The sequence below is a fragment of the Aphanomyces invadans genome (assembly GCF_000520115.1).
Source record: "Aphanomyces invadans strain NJM9701 unplaced genomic scaffold supercont1.22, whole genome shotgun sequence".
Taxonomy (NCBI): domain Eukaryota; phylum Oomycota; class Saprolegniomycetes; order Saprolegniales; family Verrucalvaceae; genus Aphanomyces; species Aphanomyces invadans.
The window spans coordinates 545,060-570,724 of NW_008580167.1; the positions used below are offsets into that span (position 1 = coordinate 545,060).

Consider the following 25,665-nt stretch of genomic DNA (forward strand, 5'->3'; position numbering starts at 1 on the left):
TGGCGTGATGGGTCCATTCAAGAAGCTACTTCGTAATCTTTGGTTCGAGGAAACGCCGATGAATACAGCAGCGGAGAAACGAATGGCCATGATCAAGCACTCAATTGTGGCATGGGACAAAATTTCGCCAGAAGCCGTCAAGAGTGCATTCAAGAAGGCAATTCCAAAACCCGAAATTGTCGTGGTGTAGGTTTATAGGGAATGCATGTGTGGTTAGGGTTGTTTCTCAGCAGGAGAACATGAAATTTCTCAAATCTCAAATGTCAGACCCTCATACTGAGGTTTAGCGCTTCTGATTGGTGCACATAAATTCTCCTGATTATAGCCAATCAACTTGAACTAAGCCGCGTAATTTAATAAATTCGATTTTATTCCGCTTCCATGCATTTCAGGATGAAAGCATGTCGGCTTTTTCCGGGGTTCACTGTATTGCCACCACTTTATTTTCAGATTTATTCAATTCGAACATTTGAAGAAATCGCATCAAGTTTTGTCAAACGGTTGATCGATTTCCGTCTGGAGGTAGTAGCAAAAAAGCTCTGCCCATTTTTGGAATCGAACTTTTCCGTATTTGAATACTTGACGTTTCGAATTGACGATAATTCGTCGTGTTTCCCACGTAAGTATGGCAAGTTGAAGTCAACATGTGTCAAAGCATCATTACTGAAATGTCGGATGATTATTCATGAAGCTCCCCGCATCTCAAGAGACAAGTTCCGGTCGTTGCAGTCGTCGTGGTGGGTTTCGCCACGCAAGACACGCGGACATCCATGGCCCCGATTGCGGCCATCAGGATGGAGTTGGTTGTGGCAGCAACGTCGACGTGGGAATGTGTTTGCGTTTGCCTCCCCTGGCGCACGGGCGAGTCGTCTCGAAGCATGGGAAAGACCCTACGGCTCGTAAAACAACGTCCGCAATTTGTCGGTGTGATTACAGAAACACCACGGGTGGGCGCGCTCGCCCTGTAAGACGGATCCACTCGACCTTGGCCCTTCTTGCACAGAGATGACCGCCCCACGACATCGGTCCTAAGTCGTCGTGGAGGATGGCTCTACATCTAGAATGAATCGTGGTCAGCGCGTTGGTGGCTTTGTCAAACCGTCCTCGGGTTCTTTGACTAGACCCGACGCGGGACGTATCTGTAGAGGACCCGTGGCGATAGACGTCATCTGCACACACGTCTTTGTCGGAGGGGATCCCTCGGATTACATCGCACGACTTGGGTGCGATCCCGGTCGTTTCAAAGGTTCTATCACTCGAATAGAGACACCAGATAGTCATGACAAGTTGGTCAACCCATATGCAATGGCTGACACTCCGCCTCACCAACCAACCATGTCAGTGTATGCTTCTGTGGCAAGAAAGCGGCTCTCTACTGCATGCACCTATCGGCCTTGTCCCACCGATCCTGGCCCACGTGTCGCCTCCAGGGGATGGACGATACAGTGTCTCGCCATAACAACTCTTGCCAGCCGCGATCCTGACAATGCCATTACGATGACATGTCACGAAGAGACATGGCATTCCCCCGCTGCCCTTATGACGCTCTGAGGTACAATGCTATCCTGAGGGCGCCCCCGCTCTTCACGCGCCATTTCAGTGCCCCCAAGTAAAGATCGTATGGGCATTGCTACCACCTGCGCCACACATGCTTTTCTGACCAGCCAAGGGGGTCGAGGGTCGACTGCTGGACGATCGAAAAGTGTCTGTGCTTTTGACAAGATACGACAATTGGCACGGGTCCAAACCAACCCCACATCCGCGCCACATGGTGGCCGTGCTCAGGCTCGGGGTTCGAGCTCCCACTGCACTGTTCAATTTCCTTTGTGCACTTCACACCAAGCAACATGACGTCCTGCTTCTTCAACGGATGCGCCAACCTCGTTGCTCCCCACTCGACCAAGTGCTTGTTCCACCACCATCGCGGCATTTGCCTCGTTGACGCCTGCCACAACCAAGTGTACGCTCGCAGCCTGTGTGTCCGCCACGGCGGCAAGCGCCAATGCCAGTTCGACGGCTGCACGCTCAACTCGCGCGTCGGCAACTTTTGCACCAAGCACGGACCCACGGACGCCGTCCGCCGATGCTCCCACGACGGGTGTTCGAGCCAGGCCCACTTGCGCGGCAAGTGCTTTCGCCATGGCGGGTCGCGATTTTGCAAAGTCGATGGATGTGTCACGTATGCCCGGAACCGCGGGTTCTGCGCCCGCCACACCCCCAAGGGCCCCACCGCGAAGCCAGACCACCCCGTCAAAATCGAACAAGTGGAAGTGAATCGCGTGGAAACCACGGATATGATGCTTGCACCGTTCACGAAATCGTGTTGGATGCAGCAGGCTCTGCTGCACGTTGAGCCCATCATGGAGGTCGAGCAGGCACACACCGACTGGTGGCATTCCCAACTCACGTCCATGCAAGGGTGGGGAGAAGTCATCCAATTGCTGGAGGATTGAGTGGAGGGGCCAGCGTACCGCTGCGATGAACTCCGCACGCGACTAATTTATCCCTATTTACTGAACGTCTCTTCACCAAACACTTGCAACCAAGCGACCTAAGGACAACGGTTCATGCATTTCGCGCATGCAAGTTCGTCGATGGCGACGAAAACAGTTTGGTTCACGTACAAGAATCGTCCATGCAAACGGGGGGGGGCATCCCTCGCTGTACGAGCTAGTCAGGAACTAACTGTAAATACTATTATTGGCAATCTAATCGTTTGGATATCAACACCGCGTCTAGTCGGCGAGGGAAGAGGCAGGGGCCACCGTTGCGCTGCCTTGAAATGTTTCGGGTCCGAGGCACAACTATGGATCCTGACGCGAAAATGGGCGACTTGGGCCTCACTACCGCCTTTCCCCCTTTGGCACCCTTTTACAAGGACGTGCCCCATATCTTGCGCACCCAGGTACAAAGAACAGGAACTGGAACTTCATTTTCTTAACGCGAATGGGCGCGTTCACGGCCATGCAACGAGCGTCGCGCGCTTGATGTCGGACGTGATACTCTTTTCCAGCATCAAGTCGAGAACTCTGTCGAGGTCTTCTGCAGTGAACAACCACTCGTTGGCGACCAACGGCGCGAGCTTGGGTCGAAATGTGGACGGGGTTTCTTGGAGCTCGAGTTGAACGAGGTGTGCGATGTCGGCTTTCGACAGTGTGCCCAATTCTCCCTGTGGTGCGTCGATGGGAATGGGGCTGGGCGTGTGGCGGGCACACAGCCCTCGATTCCGCGCGTAGGTGACACATCCCTCCACCGCGCAAACTCGCGCCCCGCCGTGGCGAAAGCACCGTCGTTTCCAGTGGGCCTGCTTGTCGCAACCTGGATGGGAGCACGTCCGGATCAAGTGGGTCGGGCTGTGCTTGGTGCAAAAGCTGCCGACGCGGGCATTGACCGTACAATCGACGGCGCGGCACTTCTTCTTGCCACCGTGGCGCACGCACCGCCCCCGGGCATACACTTGGTTGTGGCACGCCTCGGCCGAACATTGTCCCCGGTGGACGTGAAACAAGCACTTGAACGAGTGTGGCATCGCGTCATTGGTGCATCCGTTGAACACACACGTGCACATTGTTGCGGGAAATGAAAAATGAACGGCCGAGAAAGATCTCGAATGTCGGGCCAGTTGCGCATGCTTGACGTCGTTGTCAGCACGGCACGGGGGAACTCGCAGCACACGAGCAACGTCTGAGTCCGTCCAAAGCTTGGTGGTACTGTGCTGACCACACCGGAATCGACGGTCTCGTTGGGGGTACAGGAAGATCTCGGATGTGCATGTGCCTCCTACACCACCACCACACGGAGCCACCCAGACTCTCGTCAAGACCTGCCATTCTCGGTACCAAGGCGGGGTGGACCTTTGCCAAAGGGGACGCTGTGTGCGTTCGACCAGTTTGACCGCGCTGGTCACTTTCAATCGTTTGTATGTCGCCCGTGCCAATCTGTCGTCTACGAATGCATCCACTGTGAAAAGTTGGGGTGATCGGTGGAGCTGAACGATACACGCCTGTCGAGATGGTAGGAGATACCATGACGGCGTCAGTCGGCGGGTGTGGTGGTGGTGGTGTCGCAGTGCGGCGTAACTCGACGAAGAATCACGACAGGGGGTATGCGGCGACTTCCCGCCATGGATGCGGCACCGATGCTAGAGAGTGCATACGCGCTGACCTGACTGCCAACGGGATGCTCAACTCCAACCCGCGGTGCGCAGATGCATTCGGTGGTCGCATCGTCTCCAGGAATTCACTCGGTGGTTCGCAAACCATGCCATCATGGCCTCAGCACGTTGAACTTTGGTCGACATGTCCCTTGCGCGCAAACAACGCCATCGTGGCTGTATTCCATTACTGCCGCCGAGTCGAGAGTGGGCAGTTGATTGCGTTATGGTATGGTCCGTCAACTCGCTGATTGGTTGGGGGCCGCTTCCGCGCACACCAAAATCACTGTTGCGACGTGTTGGTTGGACTGAGTCGCGCTAACGATCGGAGGGTGACCCCCCCTGCTACAAATCACCTTTAGACAAGACGATGCCGCGCACGTTCCACCAGCGCAGTTGATGGGTTTCGTGGTCAGGTTCTGCAGCGTGGGCCGGGACAACGGACTGCATCGATCGACACCCCATCGAGCAGACCAGCATCCGCGCTTGATCTCCGCCCGTCGTTCGCCGTTTTGGGCTGGCTACGAAGAACCTTCTGGTAATTGCACGTCCATTCAATGGCATGTCGCGCCCGGCGTTGGTGGCAATGAGCGCAGCATGGTGAACTGTGACATGTACCGGCTACCAAGCGAGGGAATCCGTTTCGTAGGGCGTGGGGGATGGAGGCATGAAAGAACGGGAATGCTGCCGTGGGCATGGCTGCACAAAGCATGCAACCGTGTTCGTGCAGCACGTGGACGCGGTCATCGCTCTATGAATCACGAGTCTTCCACGTGTGCGCCACGCAAATTCGACACGGCCGTGGCTAGGACCCTCGTCTACGCAAATTCCCCATCTCAAGTTGACCATACGTATGTCTGGCCAATTTTCCAATAGCGGCAGGTGTGACATGCTGGTCGCCATGTGGAGGTCTGGTTGGTTTGGCTACGAGCTGGTTTCATCCATTTGGGAATCTGCACCGTTTGCGAACGACGAACGGCGATGGTGCTAGCGATCTTTCAACGGCGGCCCCGACACCATGCTTCAGTCGAGGGAGGCGAGCTCACGTTGGGAGACATTTTGTCGCCGTCCGCCTGGGTTGACAAGAAGGATCGCATGGGGTGCGCGGACTGCGGGCTCAAGTTTAACAACCTCTTCCGCCGACGCCACCACTGCCGGCTCTGCGGCGACTTGTTTTGCAAGTCGTGCGTCGTGCAGAAGCGCCTGGAATCGTATTCGTCGCAGCTCCACGACGTGGCGACGGCGCCAACCATCAAGATCTGCCGCGGCTGCGCCTACAACCACGATAGCAACTCGCCGACTCTAACGGGGTCTGGCGCGTCCGCCACCATGATGTCCATGTTCCATCGGCGCTCTTTGACCAAGCAATCGGCGACCAAGCGCCACGTAAAGGACCAACTGAGCAAATCCTGTCGCGGCCGCCTCGTCACGGCTCCGTTCGCGAAGACGACAGACACACATGTCCACCCTCTTGTCGTCCCCACTGCAGAAAGCCAAGCACAAGCCGACGAGCGGCGCCGTGTTCGAGCAGTCAAGAAACTCAACGCCGCCACGATCGACAACCTTACCATCCTCTGCGACACGTGCGCCGCGTTCGAGTTGTGTCCCATGGCGTACGTGACTTTGATCGACGACACGACTCAGCACATCAAAGCAAGTGTTGGGTTTGGTGCGTTGGCATCCAAGGCCCGCGGTGATGCCGACCTGTGTGACTGGGTGGTGACCACTGCCGAACCGTTGGTTGTGTTGGATGCAGCCCAAGATCTTCGCTTCCGCCACACGTCGTTGGTCGTGGATTGGTCTATCCGATTCTATGCTGGCGTGCCGTTGGTCGATGACAAGGGCTGGGTAGTCGGCACACTTGCCATCATGGACACAGTCCCTCACACGTCGTGCGATGTGCTGCCGCTGAAAGCCATGGCGTCTGGAGCGCTCCTTGCCTTGTGTGACCTTCGGGTTCCGACCGAAGGTGGAAGCCACGATTCCGCCACGAATCTGCACTCCATGCCCCGACCTCATGTCTTGCTAGCGACCCCGACCACCCTTTCGCCGCGATCGGCCACCAATTCACCAAGTCCCCGACGACGCTCTCCCACTGCATGCTCCCCCTTCGACGGCATGGACGCGTCGTTGAGTAGCCGCATGCTGAACGTTCTCAACACGTCGACGAACACCCAACTGCAGTTGGCGCAGCAACAAGGTCATCTGGCACACACCATGTCGAACCACTCTGACATGATCAGCCGGTTAGCGCTTGCGATCGAGCGCATGGAGTCCAAACTCGCCTCGCCTCTCAACCTCCGCGACTCGTCAACTCCAACCGAAGGAGCATGACCACGTTATACTAATAAGAGTCCTATTTATTGCGCCTCATTATGGCCGCCTTAGCCTCCAAAGGCAGCCCACTCCGTTCCTTTCAAGCCGATGCCTTACTCGAACGGAGCTGGCGCAGAACATCATGCATGTTCTCACTGTCAAGGGAGGTGCAGTAGTGGTTTTATCTGGACCTCATGTCGCAGAGAAGGCCGACTCCATCCACAATTTGATTTGTGTCATGTCACATAACAGCCCTAATGGTCTAGTGGTATGATTCCTGCTTTGGGTGCAGGAGGTCCCGGTTTCGATCACCGGTTGGGGCCACTCTTTTCCAACCTTTTAGAATCATGGTCAGTGGCCACACCTGCTATTGCACAGCTTTGCATCGGTCTTGTTGGGCGTGGCATGTGATCAGGATCTTTTTGCTCGAACCGTTTTCGTCTGTGAAAATTCAATGCACTCACTTGTGTGCTGTGTTCCAAAGTGGACATGCCAACGACTTGTGTACTGATTTCCCTCGCTAACTGTAAGTCAAACCTTTAATTCTGTGCAATTATATTGGTAAAATTTGTTGCATCGACTTCGAAAACAAATTAATTGAAATTCATTGCAGACACGTTTGATATGAACATGGACAAGTCTTTGTCCAAAATGCCAGTGCGATTCCAGCAGTTGACAACGGTCGACTGCGACACAGATCGCCACGGGTCCTTTGCCCACCCCATCGCGTCAACAAGAGGTACATCGTACAAGTGCGTTTGACGTCCTTGCATGACGTTGTTGATTTGGTCCAGGGCGTTTTGCAGTTGTCTCTGCTTCAGCTTCGCCTTGAACGCATGCGTATACTATCCAAAAAGCACGAGCAAGTTCGTTTTTCCCGCCAAACGCCTACCTTTCATCAGTTCACTGAAGATGCGCCATGATCGTACTCGCGTTTATTCTGCGGACGGTTCTGCACTCAGCCATGTCGACGACGGAAACGAAATGGAAACACTGCTCCTTGCCTATACATCACAAATACAAACCCCACCACACTTCTAGTAAACGGTACGGTAGTAATCCACTAGACCAACTTACACGGGGCGACACACTCGTTCGCGAGGTTCACCATTGCTTCTGTCGGTCGCCACAACATCGAGGTGGTTACGATTCAAACGAACGCGGGCGACACCCAGCGCACGCATTGATTGAGGTTGACGTTACCTCACGCTCCTTCGGGCGACATCCATGATGGATTGATTCGATACCCCCAGTGACCAGACAACCTGTCTTCGTCATGAAAGTCGTAAAAGGGTTTTTCGGAGGACTCGATTCTAGTCATGTTCGATAGGCGCATGGGGATGCTGTTTTGACCTTTGGCTCGAGCATAGAGTTCATAAAATAGGGGATTCGTATTACGGGTGGACGGGGGGACGCAAATAGGACGGGCAACTGAAATCGTCGAGCTTGATGGCTTCGTCGATCACGTGGAATACCGACGTCCACTCTAGCAATGGGCCAGGGTACTCGTCTGTGAATTTGGGAGTTGTTTGCTGCAGGAGGAGATCCAAAATGGCGTCGTCGACGCTTCCACAATTGCTGCTCGCATTGTCCTCGTCGCTCTCGCTCGGTTTGAGCTTGGACGGAGTATGCCGAATGCAAAATGGTCGGCCTCGTGCGTGGGACGAGCATCCTGCAACCGAACACCGCCGGCCTCCGCCGTGACGGACACACTTGCCGTGCAAATGCGCATGCTTGTCACATCCGAGTTCGGAGCAAAGCTTGATCGATGTCGGGGGCCCATGCTTGACACAATAGCGTCCGAGGCGGCGATTCATGCCACACCCGTCTACGTCGCATAGTTTCTTTCCCCCATGTCGCACGCACCGACCACGCGCATAAACCTGATTGCGGCACTTGGCCACGGAGCAGCGGAACCTGTGGAAGTGAAACATGCATTTCCACGATCCGAGGACGGCGTCGTTCGTGCAGCCATTGAAAAAACATTTGGCCAAATTGCGCATGGGAGATGTCGAAAGTCCGTGGAGGATTTGAAAATGCTGCGAGACCGACCCGGTCGAATCTGCCGGTGCGTACGCGGGAATGACGTACACTTCCGGCCCGCAGATGCACATTGAAACACCCTTCGATGCCGTCGTTGCCTAAGTACAGCGCAGGTGGAATCCACCCCGAAATCCGAGAAACGCAACCCAGATAAGTCAATTCGAACGTGTCCATGTGGTTCGACAACGGATTTTGAACTTCATTCTGGATCGTGCCGTCACCCTGCCACGATACCGCGACGAACTCCCCTTTCACACGTGGATGCCCCGCTCGACTCCCCTACACACCGCCAATTGACCGCTGCAGCGCTGATGCTGCATGGCTTCCCTTGTCTTGAGCCCGTTGACTGGAGGCAATCTGATGGCCGTCCTCCACCGCGATTTCCTGGGTTGCGTGTAATTGGCCTCGTCACGCCGACATGCGTCAAAGTTTTTCTGCCAGCCACACCAGTTGCTCCGCACCACCCACTATGATGACCTCAAAACCTTCTGGGTAACTGGTCCCTCGATGCGGATTGGATGCAGTCGGAGAGTCGACCAACGGGCGAACGGCAGAGTCACGCCGGAACGGTCTCGGGCCGCTCTCGGTTGAAAACCACTGGAAAATCCACTGAAAATGTTGAAAAAAGTAATACGCTGCCACCTGGCGCTGCCGTGTAAAATATAAGCAAGCATTTATCGATGGTTTGCACATGCTCTGCCCCGTGAACATGCAAATGATAGGTGCATCCCACCAACACCACGTACGCAAGTGTTGTCAAAGCGCTTGACAAAGAATCGGGACAGCTATCCCTCGCCAAGCGAAGCAAGGCCGAAGATCACCCATTGTCGGTCCACAACGTTGAATTCTGATATGGCCTGGCGTACGAATGCGCTGTCGCCCTTGGAGGACGGACTGGTTCGAAGTGCACATGGATTTGACGATAGGTGTGGTCACCGCGAGAACAATCGCAAATCTTCCGAAAAGCACGCGTTCAAATTTAAACCGATTGCCGCTGTGGTTGTTGGCTCGTGACAAGTTCAAGTCGAATTTGGAAGGAAGTGGTTTCAAAAAAGAGTGGATTGCGTTCCTGGAGAGGAGGTTGCATTAGAAGGAAACACATTCACCATGACCACATACGGGAATGGCAGAGGGGCACCACGCAAACCATCGAAGTCGAAGCATGCCGTTCCTGGATTCAACAATGAATTTTCCCGTCAGGAAATCATTATTTCAATGGATTTTCAAGTCGCTGGGCCCGTTCATGTGGTATTCTGAACTTCACCTTCGTATTTATCCGCGAATGCATTCGAAACAAAGCCCCAACGTCGAACTTCCACCGCGTCAAACATCGGCCCATGACGACTTTCACGACAAAAAAATTGATGACGTCGGTTTGCCTGTGCCCTGCCAGCATATTTTCTACATTGTATTCGACGGTAGAACCGATTTGCGTCACCATGTACGCCAGATGAGGTAAATGCATGGAGGAATTCCTTCCGTCAATGCTTCACAAGAACTCAAGGCGGTGGAATGCTTCGCTGGCGTTGAAGTTGAGCACCTCACACGCTTTGTCATTTGTGATAGTCCAGACCTTCCAACATAACACCAGAGGTCGGGGGCATCGTACATTTTTGTTGTATATATTTGTTGTCCTATCTGTCCATATACAGGTCCTATAGTGTAATGGTTAGCACCTAAGACTCTGAATCTTGTATTCCGGGTTCGAGTCCCGGTAGGACCTTCTTTTTCCCACTCATTCAAACTTTTCGGCTTCACCATTTTAATGACCAGACCGAGGCATCATGCAGGCGCTGCGGAGATGACTCTGCTCAGACGGGGTGTCTTTGACCTTGTTGCCCTTAATGCATCTCTTTACTGTGAGAATAAGTATGTATTCAAACATGGTGTGATCAGCAAGTGGCGAACGATGCTATACCACGAGGGCGGAGCTGCTGACAGTGGCGAGCCAAGCGCAGGAGACAAAGCCGTTTGCGGGTACGTTAAAAGTGAAGCTGAAGAATAACTCTTTGTTAAATAACCACTGGAACCGCTAAGGCAGCCACTGCAAATGCAACAGATGAAAATGACGTTGTTGCACCGACAAGCTTGGCCGACGTCAACCGACTCGCAGTCATGGAATTGCCCGTTCCATCCGTCGCACACTTGAGCGCCTTGAGTTGAGCTGGTCCGCGTTGAACGTGCCGACTTTTCTAGGATGGCGCATCATGCGTTGATGGCTGCTCCAAGTAGTCGCCCAATGTCGCCTCTCCTTCCTACATGTGCTTCATGCTCCGAATCTTGAGTTCTGCGAGCTGTAGAGTCTCAGGAGGGCAGTTCATGTGTATTGTTACATAGATTCATGCAAATGCAAGCATTTGTCGACATGGCCTCACGGGCGGCGAGATCTGGCTTGTACTGCGAGCACGTAATTCGCCCAGTGCGGTACACTCAGTATTCCCGTCGGTGCATTCAATGTGCTAGTTACCTCTACTACCCCTGCGTACCCCAGGGCTTCACACCTCCATGAAGCATTTTCGTGTACGATGTCGTGTAAACAACCAAGGCCCATGGCGCTGATGCGGAGCGAGGACGCCAAGGCAAGATGAGTCTGTGAACAAGTGCGGCAATCTATTGAGCCATGAAAGTTGGGGGGGTTTTCACGTTGAACATCATCGTTCGAAATACCCACTTGCTTCGTGCATGCGGTGTGCAGTGGACTTGTCGGGGCAAGTCCAAGCAACCCCCTTGTCCGATGTCCCCCACGCCCAGCCACATTCCATCCCGTCCGATTTCATCTCGGCCACTGCCAAACGAGTGCTCAGAGCTCCATACTCACACGTCACTCGTATGGAAGTGGGCTGCGTGAACTGCAGTCGACGTGCCTCGAGGCAAACTCAAAACCACGAAACGGACGAATCAAACGCGTTCGCTCGGGAAAATTGCGATTTGATTGGCTAGAATACAATCGAACGACATGACCCGGCGTTGGCGCTTTGCACGAACGACGGTCGTGGCGATTCACACGACCCTTGCGACCATCACCCAGACTCGACATCGTTCGAAGCGTCGGTGGTTTCGCGTGAGCGGCGCCATACTTGTATTCCATCCCTGTGGTGGACGAAATGGCGGCGGCGGCTCGTTGTTCACCCCCCCCCCGAGGCCAGCCGACGGTCCAGTTGGTTTCTCCACGCTCCACCCAGCTCTCTCCCGGTAGGATGGGCATACGTCCCTCTCCGTGGTTGTGCGCTGTACCGCCATTACAGGGCGACACGCCGCGGTTGGCCCCCCAGAACTTGTCCTCGCTCTTGTTGTTGTGGTTCGTCCAAAATGTAGCCAATCCAATGCCGCGATGAGGTTGCCATTACCAACACTCCTAGAAATTCACTGGAAAATTGAATGCAATCGAAGGGGGAACGTTCGGAGAATGCTCTGGTGGTCGCGTCGAACGTTGACCACGAACGGGTCATTTTCAAATTTGCGCCCAGCCCCGCACACGATCGAGATAACGATGCGAATGACCTGGACCTGCGCTCAAACACTCTGTCCTGTGCCGTCTCCTGTCGCGGGCGCTGCGTCTTTGCGACAGCGATAGGCCCGTGGACAAGTCCGCAACACGGACCCGTTCATTGACCTGAAGACCCCCGGCAGCAAGTGATGCCCGCCACCCTTTGTGCACGGCACGCCATCCAAGAAAGAAATACTGCAACCTTTTTGAATCCTTGATCGCAACATGCCAAGGACGACGACGACACAAGAGTTTTCAACCATCCCTACCTTCCCTCGAACGAAACATATTTGGTTCACTCCAAATATTCCTGTAAAGTCTCTGGCCATCGCGCAAGCCACTTGCTTTACAGGAATCTTTGGAACGTTCTCCGCGACTCCTCTCGAACCCAGTCCACAAGTTTGGCCTCGCACCGTCGATCCCTTAACTCGATGAATATGCCAATGGAGCCATAAATCTTGCGTTCACTTCAACTCTTCTTCACCAGTGTCCAGTTCAGTGCTTTTGACGACTGAGTTGGATCCACACAGTTGGGCCTAGCATGTTCTTGTCGTCCAGCAGGGATATCGCCGGAGAGATCCTGCCATCCGTTCCTGAAATTTGCTCATCCTCATAGTCGTGTATCGCGGAGGAACAGAGCGACGTCGCGCCGTCAGGAAGCGCTCAAGCTAAGTTGGATTGCCTCCATGGAAATGCCCAAGGACCGTACGGATTGGATTATATTTCTTGGTCTGTATAAAACATGGATATCAAATGAGTACCTGACTAACCGAAATATCATATTTTATGACTTAATGTGACTGGGTACGTTACAGTGCGGTATAATGTGTTGCATTTTTGAATTAATGAACTGGGTTGCAGTGGAAAGTTTAGAATTTTTTGAAAGTGGATACAGAATAACTTGGAATAGGAGAAAACATGAGCTATTCTCAAATTGATTCGACCAATCACAGGGCGGTTTGCGACTTCCTTCTCGCACATTGCGGAGAATTGTGGTGCTCGTCATCTCGCATCGATCGCCGACGACGAGCAGGCATGGGTGGCACGATCTCTCGCGTGTGGACTAAGCTGTTTGGCAAGATTGAGGCTCGTTTGATCATGATCGGGCTGGACGGGGCGGGAAAGACGACTCTGCTGCATCAGTTCCAGCTCGGCGAAGCGGTCACAACAACGCCCACGATTGGGTTTAACGTGGAGGCGGTCGAGTGCAAGAACATCAAGCTAAACGTGTGGGATCTCTCCGGCCACGAGAAGATACGATGTGTGTGGCGAACGATGTGTCCAAATACACAGGGCGTCGTGTTTGTCGTCGACTCGACTGACATCGCCCGCATCGACTCGGCCCGCGAAGAGCTGCATCAAATGCTGTGGGAAGAGCACCTGCGCGATGCAATTGTGCTCGTGTTTGCCAATAAACAGGATTTCCCAGGAGCGTTGGATGCCACCGCAATCAGCGCGAAAATGGGGCTGGACCGACTCCGACAAGTTTGGCACTTGCAGGTTGGTAGTGCCGCGACCGGCGACGGCGTCGAGGCAGCCTTGGACTGGCTCGTCAAGGCCGTGCGACACCATCCCAAGTTTCGATAAGCACGTGCATGCCACTGAAGCAGTGTGCATGTAATATAAAATTTATACCATGCTCAACTGATGCCAAACTCGTGAAATTCACCTCACAAGAGTCCCTCTGAGGCTCGTTCATGCTTCAACTGCCACGGAATGGTTAACCAGACGAAAATGCGATGAGTGGCCGTGACAGGTTGGACTCACAATCCGACATTGCTTTCAGAAACGAGTGACGGATGCATTTGTGATTGCATATTCCCACCATTTCATGTCCTTGAAGTCATCGTGGTCACAGTGCCGTGAATGTCCAGCACGAGGTAACACAACAATTCTTCTTCTAATGGACGGCTAGGGCAACAGGACGAATTGTAGCTCGTTGGGCCAGCTCCGCCGCAAGCCTCCATCGGCATGCAGTAGCCCTTCAACAAAAACTGTGGCGGATCGCATGCCGCATGACGTCGCTGGCTCGACTGAACCGGCAATCACTCGATATTGGACGACATGCTTCAGAGAGCCCTCGTAAACCCGACGTTGTTGTGCACTTCAAACCGTCAAAATATGGCCATCGATCGATCGGTGAAAACGACGACGAACAATTACGACCTGGAAGCCACTTGCGCAGGATGCAGAAAACGAGCAAACGACGCGCCAGGTTGACGGAGACACTCGTCAAACTCGCGAGAGGTCCACATTCGCTGTACCAACTGACCCCCACCCATCAAAGCACACGGACCTTTACAACTCGAGCTACCTTGTGAACGACGTTCGATCGTTACCTGTTACTAGCGAGGCAGTGTTTGCCTCACACTATTCTCTTGCCACGACCACGGAGTTGGTGCGTGAATCCTGACGGGACCGCTGTCTCTCGCAGCCCGACCACACTCTCGCAAATTTTCGTTTCGATTTGACTCCACCGCACCAACTTCGGGGAGGTCATGATGGCATGGCGACCAAGATATCTATCCACACGACCAAACACGTTGCGAACGGCGAAATTGTCGCCATCGGAGCAGAGCACAGCATGTTGTGTCGATATCAAACGTGCTGCTCTCGACCCACGCACACCCAGGAACACTCTCAGATGCCTGGCTGCCCACCACCTTGCCAAAATGGACCATTTCGTTGAAAACCGCCGTCGTGGGGTCGTTTTGCAACGGCCACTCCTGTCATGCCACGTGGGCATGAATCGTACACGGAGTGGCATTGGCACTGGACGCAGTAGTTGGGGAATTCAATCCAACTTGGCCAGCGGCGACGCGTGAACGACAGCAGTCGGGGTCGAGCATGTCCCGGTGGGTTGGATGGGTCTTTGGCTTGAAGCGCGACGTACGCCTGCTCATGGTCGGGCTGGACGCCGGTGGGAAGACCACCATCTTGTACAAGCTCAAACTCGGCGAAGTCGTGACCACGATTGCCACGATTGGATTCAACGTCGAGACGGTCAAGTACAAGGAGCTTGAATTTACGGTGTGGGACATTGGTGTTGGGAGCAAAGGGCGCGGTTTGTGGCAGCACTACTACTCCAATACGCACGCGCTCGTGTACGTGGTCGACGCGAACGATCGAGATCGCATGGCTGAGGCCAAGTCCGAGCTCCACAACGCGCTGGCACACGAAGCGTTGAAAAACGTATGGGTGCTCGTCTTTGCCAACAAGCAAGACCTCCCCACAGCGATGACCACGGACGCCGTTGCTGCCACGATGGACATGCACAAGTTGCCGCACAAGCGATGGCACGTACAAGGGGCGTGCGCAACGAAAGGCGTCGGGCTGTACGAGGGGCTCGATTTTGTGGTCAAATCTGTACTCGAACCTGCAACTGCACTGAACCAAGGCTAACGGCACTAAAGTCAATACATGTCCCGTTTGAGAGTGCATGGGCGTTGTCCGTGCTCCAGTCATCATGCCAGAAGCCAACTCTTGCCGGACGTCGTCAATGGAACAAGCGGACGTTCGTCCACGAGCGCAGGAAGAACCCAGTCGGGCACATTCGTCGAGCTATCGTCCGAAAGGTTTTGAACTGACACGTTGTGTGAAAGGTGGATCTCGTATTCATCGTGTGATTTGACGAGTCATGCCGTGAGGCAGTGGCTGTGCATGGCCTCCATGCAGCGCCACATTCCATTTATAGGACGATGGAGAGCGGCACTTGACTGTGAGTTGCCAGGATATGCCAGACATAAACACATTTACAGCATCGCTGCGAGCCGGCCAACGAGGTCGCGCCATGGAACGTCGGTGGCCCTCTGCGCCTCCGGCGAAGCTGGGACGCAGCAACCCATGTGCAATGCCACAAGATCTACCTTTACTCACGAATGCCGCCGAAAGACGATCTGCATTCGTCGGCAACGCAGGGTCGCCACGATCGAGTACTTTCAACGTTGACGACGGATGGCAGCACCAGCGTCGACGGTGCTTCGATCACCGGAGCTAGCCACGCTGGTTTTCACCTTCCAAAACGGACTAACACACGACCTGTTAACGTTTCGGCGCCTCGTCACTCCGTCTGAATGGACTTTCGTCCTGCAAGACGTGGCCGATACAGGTCGAGACGATGCCATCGTGTCGCTTTGTCGGCTCGTCCACGATCGGCTCACACCATGGTTGTTGGCCCAGTATGGATTTCATCGGCTGTCGCATTTGACCGCCATATGCGTGTCTACGCCACAGTCGTGCCAACCGCGGCGTCGTTTGGTGGACACCTCGACCTCCTCCGCGAGTGCCACTCGAATCCTGCATTACACAACGACATGATCCTTCCCCTGGGCACCATTGCCCCCGAGCTCAGTTTGGACTTGGCGGCAGGACAAGGTCACATCGACGTGGTTCGTTTTCTGGAGCACGAGCACGGCAAGGCAAGGCAACTCGTCGTGCCATGGACTGGGCTGCTCAATATGGCCACTTGGCCATGGTGCAATACTTGCATGCCTCTCGCACCGAAGGCTGCACGAAACAAGCGATGAACTTTGCCGCGTGCAATGGCCACCTGGACGTTGTTCGCTTTCTGCATGAGAACCGTCGCGAGGGATGTTCGAGGTTTGCCATGAACAGCGCGGCCGAGTTTGGCCATGTCGATGTCGTTTCGTTTTTGCTGCAGCACCGACGTGAAGGATGCAGCCGGCAAGCCATGGACAAGGCCGCTCGGAATGGACATTTGGCCGTCGTCCAGCTCCTGCACACGTATGGAACGGTCGGTTGTTCGACACAGGCCATGGACGGCGCTGCTCGCAATGGACACATGGAGATTGTTCAGTTTCTGCACGAGCACCGCGCGGAAGGATGTACCGCGTGGGCTGTCAACCTGGCTGCCCAGAATGGCCACTTGGACATTGTCCAGTTCTTACGCACGAACCGGAGATGTGCACGACGTGGGTCATGGACGAAGCTGCCTCGAATGGTCACTTGGACATCGTCAAGTACTTGCACTGCCACGTTCCTCGGAGCGACTTATGGGGGGGGCTGCACAACGGAAGCGATGGACGGCGCCGCCGCGAACGGCCATTTTGACGTTGTGAAGTATCTGCACACGCACCTGATCGAAGGCTGCACTTCGTTTGCCCTTGACAGAGCCAGGCGCAGGGGCCACACTCAAATTGTCGACTACCTCGTCAACCACCGCGCCGTGTTAGGACTAGCGGACGATGAACGGCATCCAAATTGAGCATCGAATCACACACCAAGAAAACTCGAATCGACGTGATGTCAACGAAAGGATCTATTCGAACTCATTTTGGGCATGCCGTCGCGACGATGGCCATTCTAGGTAAGACCTGTCTGTGATTGAGCTTCCCAGTGAGGGAGTACACTTTGAACGAACGCAACGAGCACCACCGGCTGGCTCCCAGTCTTGCGAAGCTCTCGAACGTTATGCTTTCGCTGCATATCTATCTTTTGCCGGCACGTTATGTCGTCGCCCATCCTTGGCGACAACCTTCACATGCTGTTGGTGTCCTTGGAACCTATCTAAGCACCTCGCTGGAAGACGTTGCGACGAAGCAGCTTTGCAGGGTCAGGAAGGTACGGTCAAGGCGATCATAAGGGTACACGTTGAATGCCTCATGTACGTGCAGCACCAACTCGTCGATCGACCAGGTTGTTGACCGTCCAGCCTGACGCGACGGCACGTCGCCACTGGTGCAGAAGTCCGTACAAAGTCTCGGTTCTGCATTTCGATTGGCTGATTTGGTGGCCTGCCTGGTCAAAACAAAAAAATGTAGGAGTCCTCTATACAAATATCCATATATTTAAAAACAGGTGGGCCATCAAGAGTTTAATATTTTGGAAGGTCGGTGTCATTCCGTTGAGAGAATTCCTCACTGCCTCCGTCGGCCACGTTGCGACCCGCCACCACGATGGAAGAAGACAGAGTGATTCAAGCTGTTGAGGCAATGTATGCGTCCACGTCGACAGGCCAGACACGTAGTGCCGCCGATGCGTTCCTTCGTTCCTTCCAGTCGAGTCCGAGCGCGTTCGCAGTCAGTTGCGCGTTCTTGGCGGCCGGGACCCGCGCCAACGCAGTCGTCCAGAAATTTGCCGCCCAAACCATCAGCCACTTGACGCTGACACCGGCCGAAGTGTCGCAGCTGTCGTCGCTGTTTGCCCTGCACCACCACGAACGCGACATCGTCCGCCTCCTCGGGACGGCGCTGGTGCGCAACATGGAAGCCGGCCAGGGCCTAGACTGGCTCATTCAAGGTCCATGGGATGCCGACGTCCGTATTTCACTCCTCACACTGGCTGCCGTCGAAAGCGTGGCGTATACTGAAGCGCAGAACGTCATAGTGTATCTTGGCAGCACTGGCGCCACGTCCAAAGACACGTTGCTATGCATGGCCGAGTGGGTCAAGCTCCTCGACCGCGACGCGCGCCATCCAGGTATCCTTTCCATGCATCCATTCACGCCAGCTGACGTGCAGCTGTGATCGTATAGATCTTGTGATTCAGAACCCGCTGACCACGAACGCAATTCACGTCCTGAAGCGCGGCCTCGACGACACGTCCGAATTGTTTGACGCAGCCGTCGACCTGATTGTGGAAGTCATTCGAACGTACAACTCGACCTTGGTCGATCTCCCCGTCATTCAATGGCTCATTCCACAGCTCATGCAGCTCAAGCCGTTGCTCACGTCTGCCGTGGCTCAAGGTACGTGGTGTAGATGAGAGGTCGTTCGGTGGGCTACTGCCAAGGGCGTCGATCTTTTGTGTGAAATTGGGCTGGCGTGAAACGTGTCGCATTGTCCTGTTCGGACATGCGGCGAGTCGGCGTATCATGCCACGGCATCCTGTGCCCTCGTGGTGACAGCACTGTCGCCCACGGCAGGACTGGGCACAACGAAAACGGAGTTGGCAAGCTCATGCGTTGTCGGCCTTCGGCAATACCCACCACCCACACCTAGCTCCACTCAATTGGGTGGCTGCCGTGCAGCAACGACACTGTTTGGCACGAATAGGACGTTGCGACCATTGCAAGTGGCATCGGCGGAGGATGAACAATCGATCGCTCTCTCGCGACGACCGATGCCACCCTCGTTGTCGATGCTCGCTAGCTGCATGATATATCGTGGTGGTGTTTCTACATGGTCTGCCCGCCTCGACGTGCGAGACATGGGCAATCTCTGGCTGCGCCTTGCCTTGTGGAGGATGTCCCAACTCCTCTCTTTTTGTAGATCACGCAGAGTGCTGCATGGGCCTCACGAGAGTGTTCACGGAAATGGCCGAAGTGTACTTGGACATTTTGCTGGGCGATTCCCCGATGAATCAAGTGATGATGGTGGATACGCTGCTGGAATGCATGACGTTTCCCGACGCCGACGGTACGACCAGTTGTGGAGTCGTGGCTGTGGCATGCCGACCCTGTCGACGTCGTCATGCGCGGGGGTGTTTGTGTGTTTTCTAGTGGCCGAAGTTACGATCCCGTTCTGGTTTGCGTTCACGGAAGCAGTGCGGTTCACCCAAGACGCGGCGCAAAAGCAAACGTTGCTCGCGAATTTTGCGCCGAGTTTGACCAACTTGACGCGCATTTGCATGCACACGATGTGTTTTCGCGACGGATTTCTCCACCTACCTACCGACAAGAAACAAGGTCGGTCGTCGGGCGGACAGAGGACAGTGTGTGACGACGGTTGTGCCTAGATTTCAAGAACTTTCGAAAGGAACTCGGCGACATTTTGCAGGATTGCTGCGTCCTCCTCGGCACCGAATCCGTGCTCAACCACTGTGTCCAAGGCCTCCACTCTATCCTCAACCAACGTGATGTACGCCACGACGACGTTGGAGTTTAGTGGAATGGGTGTGTCTTGGGTTGGCGTTGTTCTCGATTGAAACTCGCACGTTGCTTTCAAGCGCAGTCAGCGGGCACCGACCCCGACGTGGGCAGTCGACGCATGACGGGGGGGGTGTCCTGACCAGCGCATGGCTTGAATTGGTTGCGTCGCTTGAAGCACCGCCATGTCCTCTGCCTGTCATGTATTTGTCCGAGGTAAATCGTTGCCGGTTGGGTGTAGGCTGCGCCGGAAACGCACTGGGAATCGATTGAAGCACACCTGTACAGTTTTCGGTCCATCGCCCGCCAAGTGGAGGCCCAGCTGCAAGGTTTGGTGCCTTCTCGTCCTGGTGGCGGGCACAGCCTTGACTGCGTGTTGCAGGGCCGTCCAAGGACCCGAATGCCGCGAAGCGCCCGCCTCTCGATGAAACCCCCCTGCACACAATCTTTTCGTTCCTGCCCCAATTTCCAGCCCACCCGGCCATCCAGTACACGTCGTGCCTCGTCATTTCCCGGTATGCGGAATGGCTGGCTGGCAACGGCGCGGCCTACCTCCCAGCCTTGCTCCGCTTTGTCGATGCGACGATCACAACCTCCACCGCGCGACGCGACTACCAGGACTGGTATGCCTGCTCTTGTACTTGTCGTTTTTACGATTCCGTCAACGTCACGATGGTGCATGGCAGGCAAGTGCCGACGGCGGTGGCGGCAGCGCTGCGAGGACTGTGCATGGACTGCTGGCCGCACGTTGGTCGAGACTTGATGCAGTACTATGGCCAACTCCAAGCGAGCGACACGTTGCACGTAGACGACCAAGTGATTCTCCTTGAAGGTATTTGCAAGGGTGTGTCGGTGGGCGAACCGGCGTTGGTCGTACCTGCGCTGGAGACTCTCGTGGCTCCAATTGTCCATCGCATGAATGCAACGTTGGCGGCGGCCCAGCCATCCGCAGCCGGCATCCTGAAAGATCTCTTGCGGCTCATGTGCATTTTCGACCACACGACGTCGACGAACCATGGAACCGACCACCCTTTGGTCGCGCTGTCGGGGCAGCTCTTTCCGCTCTTCCAACAGGTATTTTTTCGCTCACTCTCGTCCGTTCGTTCGAGGAATCAACTCGACTTTGGATGGCCTGGTGTCCAACCAACTGCATGCACGGTTTTGAATGAATTAGTGTGTGATGGAGTGGCTGGTGTCTGGGGCTGCGTTCATTCAACTGCTCGTTTCTTCCCGTCTCACCCATTGGAACATATTGCGACTGACCTGTCGATGCATAGACGCTGCATGTGTTTGGGACCAACACGGATGTTGTGGAGCGATGCTGCCGCTGCTTCAAGCGCATGCTGCGGATTCCTGCGATGGTCGTGATGGTGCCGAGCCTGGCGCAGTTGCTGGTGCAGTGCTATTCGGCGGCGCCGCAGTCGTCGTATTTGTACTGTGCCAACCAAGTTGTCAAGCACTTTGGGACGAGCAACTCGGCGACGGATTTGCGCTCGATCTTCGACACGCTCTTCACGCAGCTCAGTCAAGCAACGTTTGTCGTGCTCAACCAGAGCTTGGTGGACCACCCCGACGTTGTCGAAGAATACTTTTACATGGTCGAACGCTACGTCCGGTCGTTGCCCGAGATCACGGTGCCGCTGCTGCCGTCTATTCTGCAGGTACTCGACGCTGTCGACGGGAGAATGCATGGAGGGCTGATACGAGGACTCGCGCAGGGGTCGCTCCTGGGCCTCCAGCTACAGCACAACGACGCCACGAAAGGCGTCCTGTCGTGCCTGCAGTTGATGTTCCAGCAACTCACCAAGCACGCAACGGACGCTACGGCGCCAACCCAAGCGTACACGGTAAGAAGGAGCACGGAGGGGCATGTTGATGACCGATTGGCAATCGCTCCCGTTTTCATTTGAAAGTGGAGAGGAGGTATCTGTGCACGCCTGTGGAGGGTGCACATTTTCCTTGCCTGACTATGCCTGTCCTGCATGCGAATCATGCGGAGTTGATAGCAGGGTTTTTCGCTGATGTACTTGATTGGTTAGGTGACGGTGGAAGCATGGCTCGCAGCGCAGGGGCCGCAGTTGGTTCGGACGGTCTTGGGCGGAGTCATGGGCCATTTACCGCCAACCCGCGTCGACGCGGACTATGGGTCGTGTGCGGGCGTGCTCGTGTGTTTGGCGCAGTTGAGTGGGGCTCCATTGCGGGTGCGTTTCCGTTGACTCGCTGGGTGAAAACCCCCGTTCGCTGCCTCTACGAGTGTTCACGGTACACATTGTCGTGGGTGCTGTAGGAATGGATGGAATCGGCGCTGACGACGTCGACGGCAGATCTGGCCATGTTTGGTACGCTGGACGCCACGGGCCGACTGCCTCGTGAAGACAAGGCTCAGTTTATCCAAGGACTGTTCAGTGCTCCCGACGAATCGTCGTTTCGCCGCACGGTGCGGCACTTTTCCAAGTTGTGTCGGCAGCGCGCCGTGGTTGTCTAGTTCGCTGGTCGACAACATCCATCTGTAACAAAGACAACTGCACCGTTGTTGAATATTTCCTTCGCTATTAGGAGACGTGGCGGATATACAAGGAACTGGTCTGCGCCGTGTCCAACAGAATCGGGTGGACGTCAGGCAAAATGTCTGAGCGAACTCATAGCTCTGCGCGTTGGGACTGGCAGCGATGCACGCGTTCATTAGATTTGCAAGTAGACTAAGGCTGAGTTGATGGAAAATTCAATAGTGACAATGTAATAAGGTAATGCATCGAAATCCCGAACATTTTTTGCCGAAATTTGACCTCTGTTTTCTACTTCGTCTCCTGAATAAACTATGTTGTTGCGTAAAACGGAAAGTACCCCACGAAAATATAATTCAACGTCGATTTTTGGTATCACTTTGTGTAACATTTGACGACTTTTGAGATTTGTACTCAAGTTATCATCTCTCCAGTCAAGCGCACATGAAAACTTCAAGGTTTCACTATCGCGGACACTTCCAAGTCTTGAGTTCAGTATGTGAACAAAATAATTTACAAAAAAAGAGACCAAAATATAATCACTGTATTTAAATTCAAGGTGTCGACAAAAGTCATTTTATTACAAATATAATGAAAGGATAATAAAAAATATCGGATCACGTCTTTCGCATTACTGGCTGGACCGAGGAGGCATGCAGAGCGTCGCGGGTGCGCCAATTCTGTTCTATCGACACCCTCTTGCGCCCAGCTCTTTTCGGTGGCAAGGTAAGAACGACTTCCCTTGAATACTCCACTGTCTTCAACCAAACTTCATAATCCAGCGGCCCCTCCACACAATTGGTCTTTGCAGCGGCTAATCGACGCAGCATGCATGGAAGCGACAAAGGCCAAATACCACAGGTACGGAAACCGTTCACCACTGCTTGGTTAGTTTTCTTCACATCATCAAGCTGAGGAAAAACAGCGTTGAAGGCGTTCCCGGCAATTGCAATGGCCGTCTCTCGAGGTAACAATGTCGAGTTCATGGCCAGCAAACGTTCAGTAACCCCATAGGCAATTTTGCGCTTGAACGTTCGGAACAGGGCCACATCCAAAGGTTGCAATAGGTGCGTGACGTTCGGTGGGAGTCGCACCAAGCAGATCCCGTATGCCTCACAGATGGAGACGCTGTTGACCGAAAGGTGAGATGAGCAGTTGTCCAACACAAGCACCGCTGGACGAGCGCCACGTTTGTGCAGCTTCCATTCACCAAAGCATTCTAACCAGCCGTCAAATAGGTCGGAGTTCATGAAAGCTTTCGGCGACGCTGAGATCATTGCGTTCGGTACAGGGCAATTGTCCAGGACACCAGTCTGACACGATGCTCCAGGGAGAATAAACGCAGGAGGCACTGGGGTCCCATCGGCAGCTACCGCAGCGACGATCGTAAAATGGTAGGAGTTGTTGTGATCACTCTTCCAAACATCCTTTGAGCCACGGATTGCAACGACGGTTTTGTTCTTTCCCTTTGTCTGAAAGCTGGTCTCATCAACGTTGTAGATGTCGCCGGCTGTACAAGTAAAACCGAGGCAAGCCTTCACGAGGTCAAAGAAGTATCTTCTGACACTCTCACGAGACACTGCGTTGCGTGGATTGCTTAACTTCTGGGCCACCCGAGCTGACAGATCAGCATGCCGCTTTTCGACTCGAGCGTACGTACCAGCCACGTCCAACGGAGCGCGGAACGCCGAACAGGTGCGACAGTACTTGATTCGCCTTGATGCTGATTTCATAGCGCTCAACAGGCCGGCCAGCGCGTTGCATTGCAGCGATCCACGACACCAAGTCTTGTTCCAACTGGTTTAGCATGACCGGTTTTAGTCCTTGTTAGCCGATCGTATTTGAACCAGTTGTAGTCTTCATTTTCATGTACTTATATATCGTTGTACGTTTCAATGGCGAACTACGAGCTACGCCTTGAACACTCTCGCCTTGTTCGATGCGACTCAGCGCGCGATGTCGTCAAGCGTTGGCACCTTTGACGAGAAAAACACGTTTTGGGATGATTTTGAGCCTTATTTGAAGAGAATTGAGTAAGAATTGACTAAGTTATGGCCATTTTACGTTTTGGTGGTAGCGAATGATAATTTTATTGATCATTGTGATTATAATTGTGTTGAAATTGGCGAAGTCGCCCTGAAGTGATGAATATTATCATAGCCAATAGAATTTGACCTGCTCCAAATAGAGACTCTTCATTGGATAAAACTCTGTCCGCGATATTGATGCAGTTCGGGATTTCGATGCGTTACCTTACAGGAGGTAACGACGGAAAAATTCACCCAGTGGTACTCGTTCATGTTTTAGGAATAATAATATGGACATGGCATTCTGAACACTCGAGCAAAATCCCAATATTTTAACCAATGGGTGACACTTTTGAACACATGATATGATTGAAGCACGATCGAATTACTGACTGTACTTGAGATATAGCCTTAGATTGTCCATTCACGACGGAACTTGAGTGCACATCTCTTTCAAGGGACCTTGTCTAATTTCCTATTCATATTCATCCAGCCCAATTCATCGATAAAGATTGATTGCAAGCAATCTTTTGTAAGAGATCCATTTTGGCCTAGCCGATAATGGAGTCGGGTGTCACCGCTGTGCCACGGGTTCGATTCCCCGAATCCCCAGTCTAAACCGACTGGTATCAAGCCTTGATTCCTCAAATAACGTAAGACTTCCCTACACAAGAAGCTAGGAATGATGGTTAGCCAGCAGCGAAAACATTGTGGGGAGAGAATTCTAAAAATAAGTATGCAATATATATGAAAATGTATACACTTTGATATCACAAAAAAATATCCCGCATACAAGGATTGAATGAATCCACAGCACTAATTCATGATTGGCTCGTTCAAATTTGCCGCTAGTGCTAACGTCTTCGCGCACGAGCATGGGGCAGTACACGAGGTACTCAATCACGGATCGCCGCAAGTACTTGGACATGTTCGGACCAAGCGTCGTGTCGCCTCGATCATACGCCAGGGCCATGGAATGGAGCACATGAAGGGGGTGGCTGATGAATCCACAGAACTATTCCATCATTTGCTCGTTCAAATTTGCCGCTAATACTAACGTCATTGCGCACGAGCATGGGGCAGTACACGAGGTACTCAATCACGGATCGCCGCAAGTACTTGGACATGTTCGGACCAAGCGTCGTGTCGCCTCGATCATACGCCAGGGCCATGGAATGGAGCACATGAAGGGGGTGGCTGATGAATCCACAGAACTATTCCATCATTTGCTCGTTCAAATTTGCCGCTAATACTAACGTCATTGCGCACGAGCATGGGGCAGTACACGAGGTACTCAATCACGGATCGCC

General features: G+C 53.9%; 9 protein-coding genes and 2 non-coding genes across 14 annotated transcripts; 8 read left to right on the plus strand and 3 right to left on the minus strand.

Annotated features, from left to right (window-relative positions):
- The first annotated feature begins 1,821 nt into the window (after nt 1–1,821).
- On the plus strand, nt 1,822–2,706 carry H310_09706 (hypothetical protein). The gene has a single exon (XM_008875857.1). The coding sequence runs from the start codon at nt 1,848–1,850 to the stop codon at nt 2,451–2,453; it is 606 nt and encodes a 201-aa protein (XP_008874079.1). The 5' UTR covers nt 1,822–1,847; the 3' UTR covers nt 2,454–2,706.
- A 214-nt stretch (nt 2,707–2,920) lies between these two features.
- H310_09707 (hypothetical protein) lies at nt 2,921–3,602 on the minus strand. Its single transcript, XM_008875858.1, has one exon. It carries the CDS (start codon nt 3,566–3,568, stop codon nt 2,957–2,959), a length of 612 nt encoding a protein of 203 aa, XP_008874080.1. The 5' UTR covers nt 3,569–3,602; the 3' UTR covers nt 2,921–2,956.
- A 1,506-nt stretch (nt 3,603–5,108) lies between these two features.
- On the plus strand, nt 5,109–6,526 carry H310_09708 (hypothetical protein). The gene has a single exon (XM_008875859.1). The coding sequence runs from the start codon at nt 5,135–5,137 to the stop codon at nt 6,485–6,487; it is 1,353 nt and encodes a 450-aa protein (XP_008874081.1). The 5' UTR covers nt 5,109–5,134; the 3' UTR covers nt 6,488–6,526.
- Nucleotides 6,527–6,720: 194 nt separating this feature from the next.
- Nucleotides 6,721–6,792, plus strand: H310_09709. Its single transcript has one exon. It is a non-coding gene; the product is annotated as a tRNA-Pro (tRNA).
- A 1,071-nt stretch (nt 6,793–7,863) lies between these two features.
- H310_09710 (hypothetical protein) lies at nt 7,864–8,583 on the minus strand (the record flags this gene model as incomplete). The annotated part of the gene is made up of 1 exon (XM_008875860.1): nt 7,864–8,583. One exon carries the CDS (start codon nt 8,581–8,583, stop codon nt 7,864–7,866), a length of 720 nt encoding a protein of 239 aa, XP_008874082.1.
- Nucleotides 8,584–10,163: 1,580 nt separating this feature from the next.
- On the plus strand, nt 10,164–10,235 carry H310_09711. Its single transcript has one exon. It is a non-coding gene; the product is annotated as a tRNA-Gln (tRNA).
- Nucleotides 10,236–11,976: 1,741 nt separating this feature from the next.
- H310_09712 (hypothetical protein) lies at nt 11,977–12,515 on the minus strand. The gene has a single exon (XM_008875861.1). The coding sequence runs from the start codon at nt 12,326–12,328 to the stop codon at nt 12,026–12,028; it is 303 nt and encodes a 100-aa protein (XP_008874083.1). The 5' UTR covers nt 12,329–12,515; the 3' UTR covers nt 11,977–12,025.
- A 437-nt stretch (nt 12,516–12,952) lies between these two features.
- H310_09713 (hypothetical protein) lies at nt 12,953–13,654 on the plus strand. The gene has a single exon (XM_008875862.1). It carries the CDS (start codon nt 13,035–13,037, stop codon nt 13,584–13,586), a length of 552 nt encoding a protein of 183 aa, XP_008874084.1. The 5' UTR covers nt 12,953–13,034; the 3' UTR covers nt 13,587–13,654.
- A 1,083-nt stretch (nt 13,655–14,737) lies between these two features.
- Nucleotides 14,738–15,612, plus strand: H310_09714 (hypothetical protein). Its single transcript, XM_008875863.1, has one exon. The coding sequence runs from the start codon at nt 14,847–14,849 to the stop codon at nt 15,399–15,401; it is 555 nt and encodes a 184-aa protein (XP_008874085.1). The 5' UTR covers nt 14,738–14,846; the 3' UTR covers nt 15,402–15,612.
- An 825-nt stretch (nt 15,613–16,437) lies between these two features.
- Nucleotides 16,438–17,223, plus strand: H310_09715 (hypothetical protein; the record flags this gene model as incomplete). Its single annotated transcript, XM_008875864.1, has 1 exon — nt 16,438–17,223. One exon carries the CDS (start codon nt 16,438–16,440, stop codon nt 17,221–17,223), a length of 786 nt encoding a protein of 261 aa, XP_008874086.1.
- Nucleotides 17,224–17,860: 637 nt separating this feature from the next.
- Nucleotides 17,861–22,357, plus strand: H310_09716 (hypothetical protein). Of its 4 annotated transcripts, XM_008875867.1 has the most exons (12): nt 17,861–18,437; nt 18,493–18,705; nt 19,229–19,375; nt 19,459–19,644; nt 19,695–19,816; nt 20,066–20,153; nt 20,207–20,447; nt 20,511–20,898; nt 21,102–21,485; nt 21,543–21,671; nt 21,864–22,025; nt 22,112–22,357. In XM_008875867.1, exons 1-12 carry the CDS (start codon nt 17,915–17,917, stop codon nt 22,307–22,309), a joined length of 2,781 nt encoding a protein of 926 aa, XP_008874089.1. In that variant the 5' UTR covers nt 17,861–17,914; the 3' UTR covers nt 22,310–22,357. The 4 variants fall into 4 exon arrangements, with proteins under 4 accessions (XP_008874089.1, XP_008874088.1, XP_008874087.1 ...); XM_008875866.1 differs by having other exon boundaries at nt 18,493–19,375; XM_008875865.1 differs by having other exon boundaries at nt 19,229–19,644.
- Nucleotides 22,358–25,665: the final 3,308 nt, after the last annotated feature.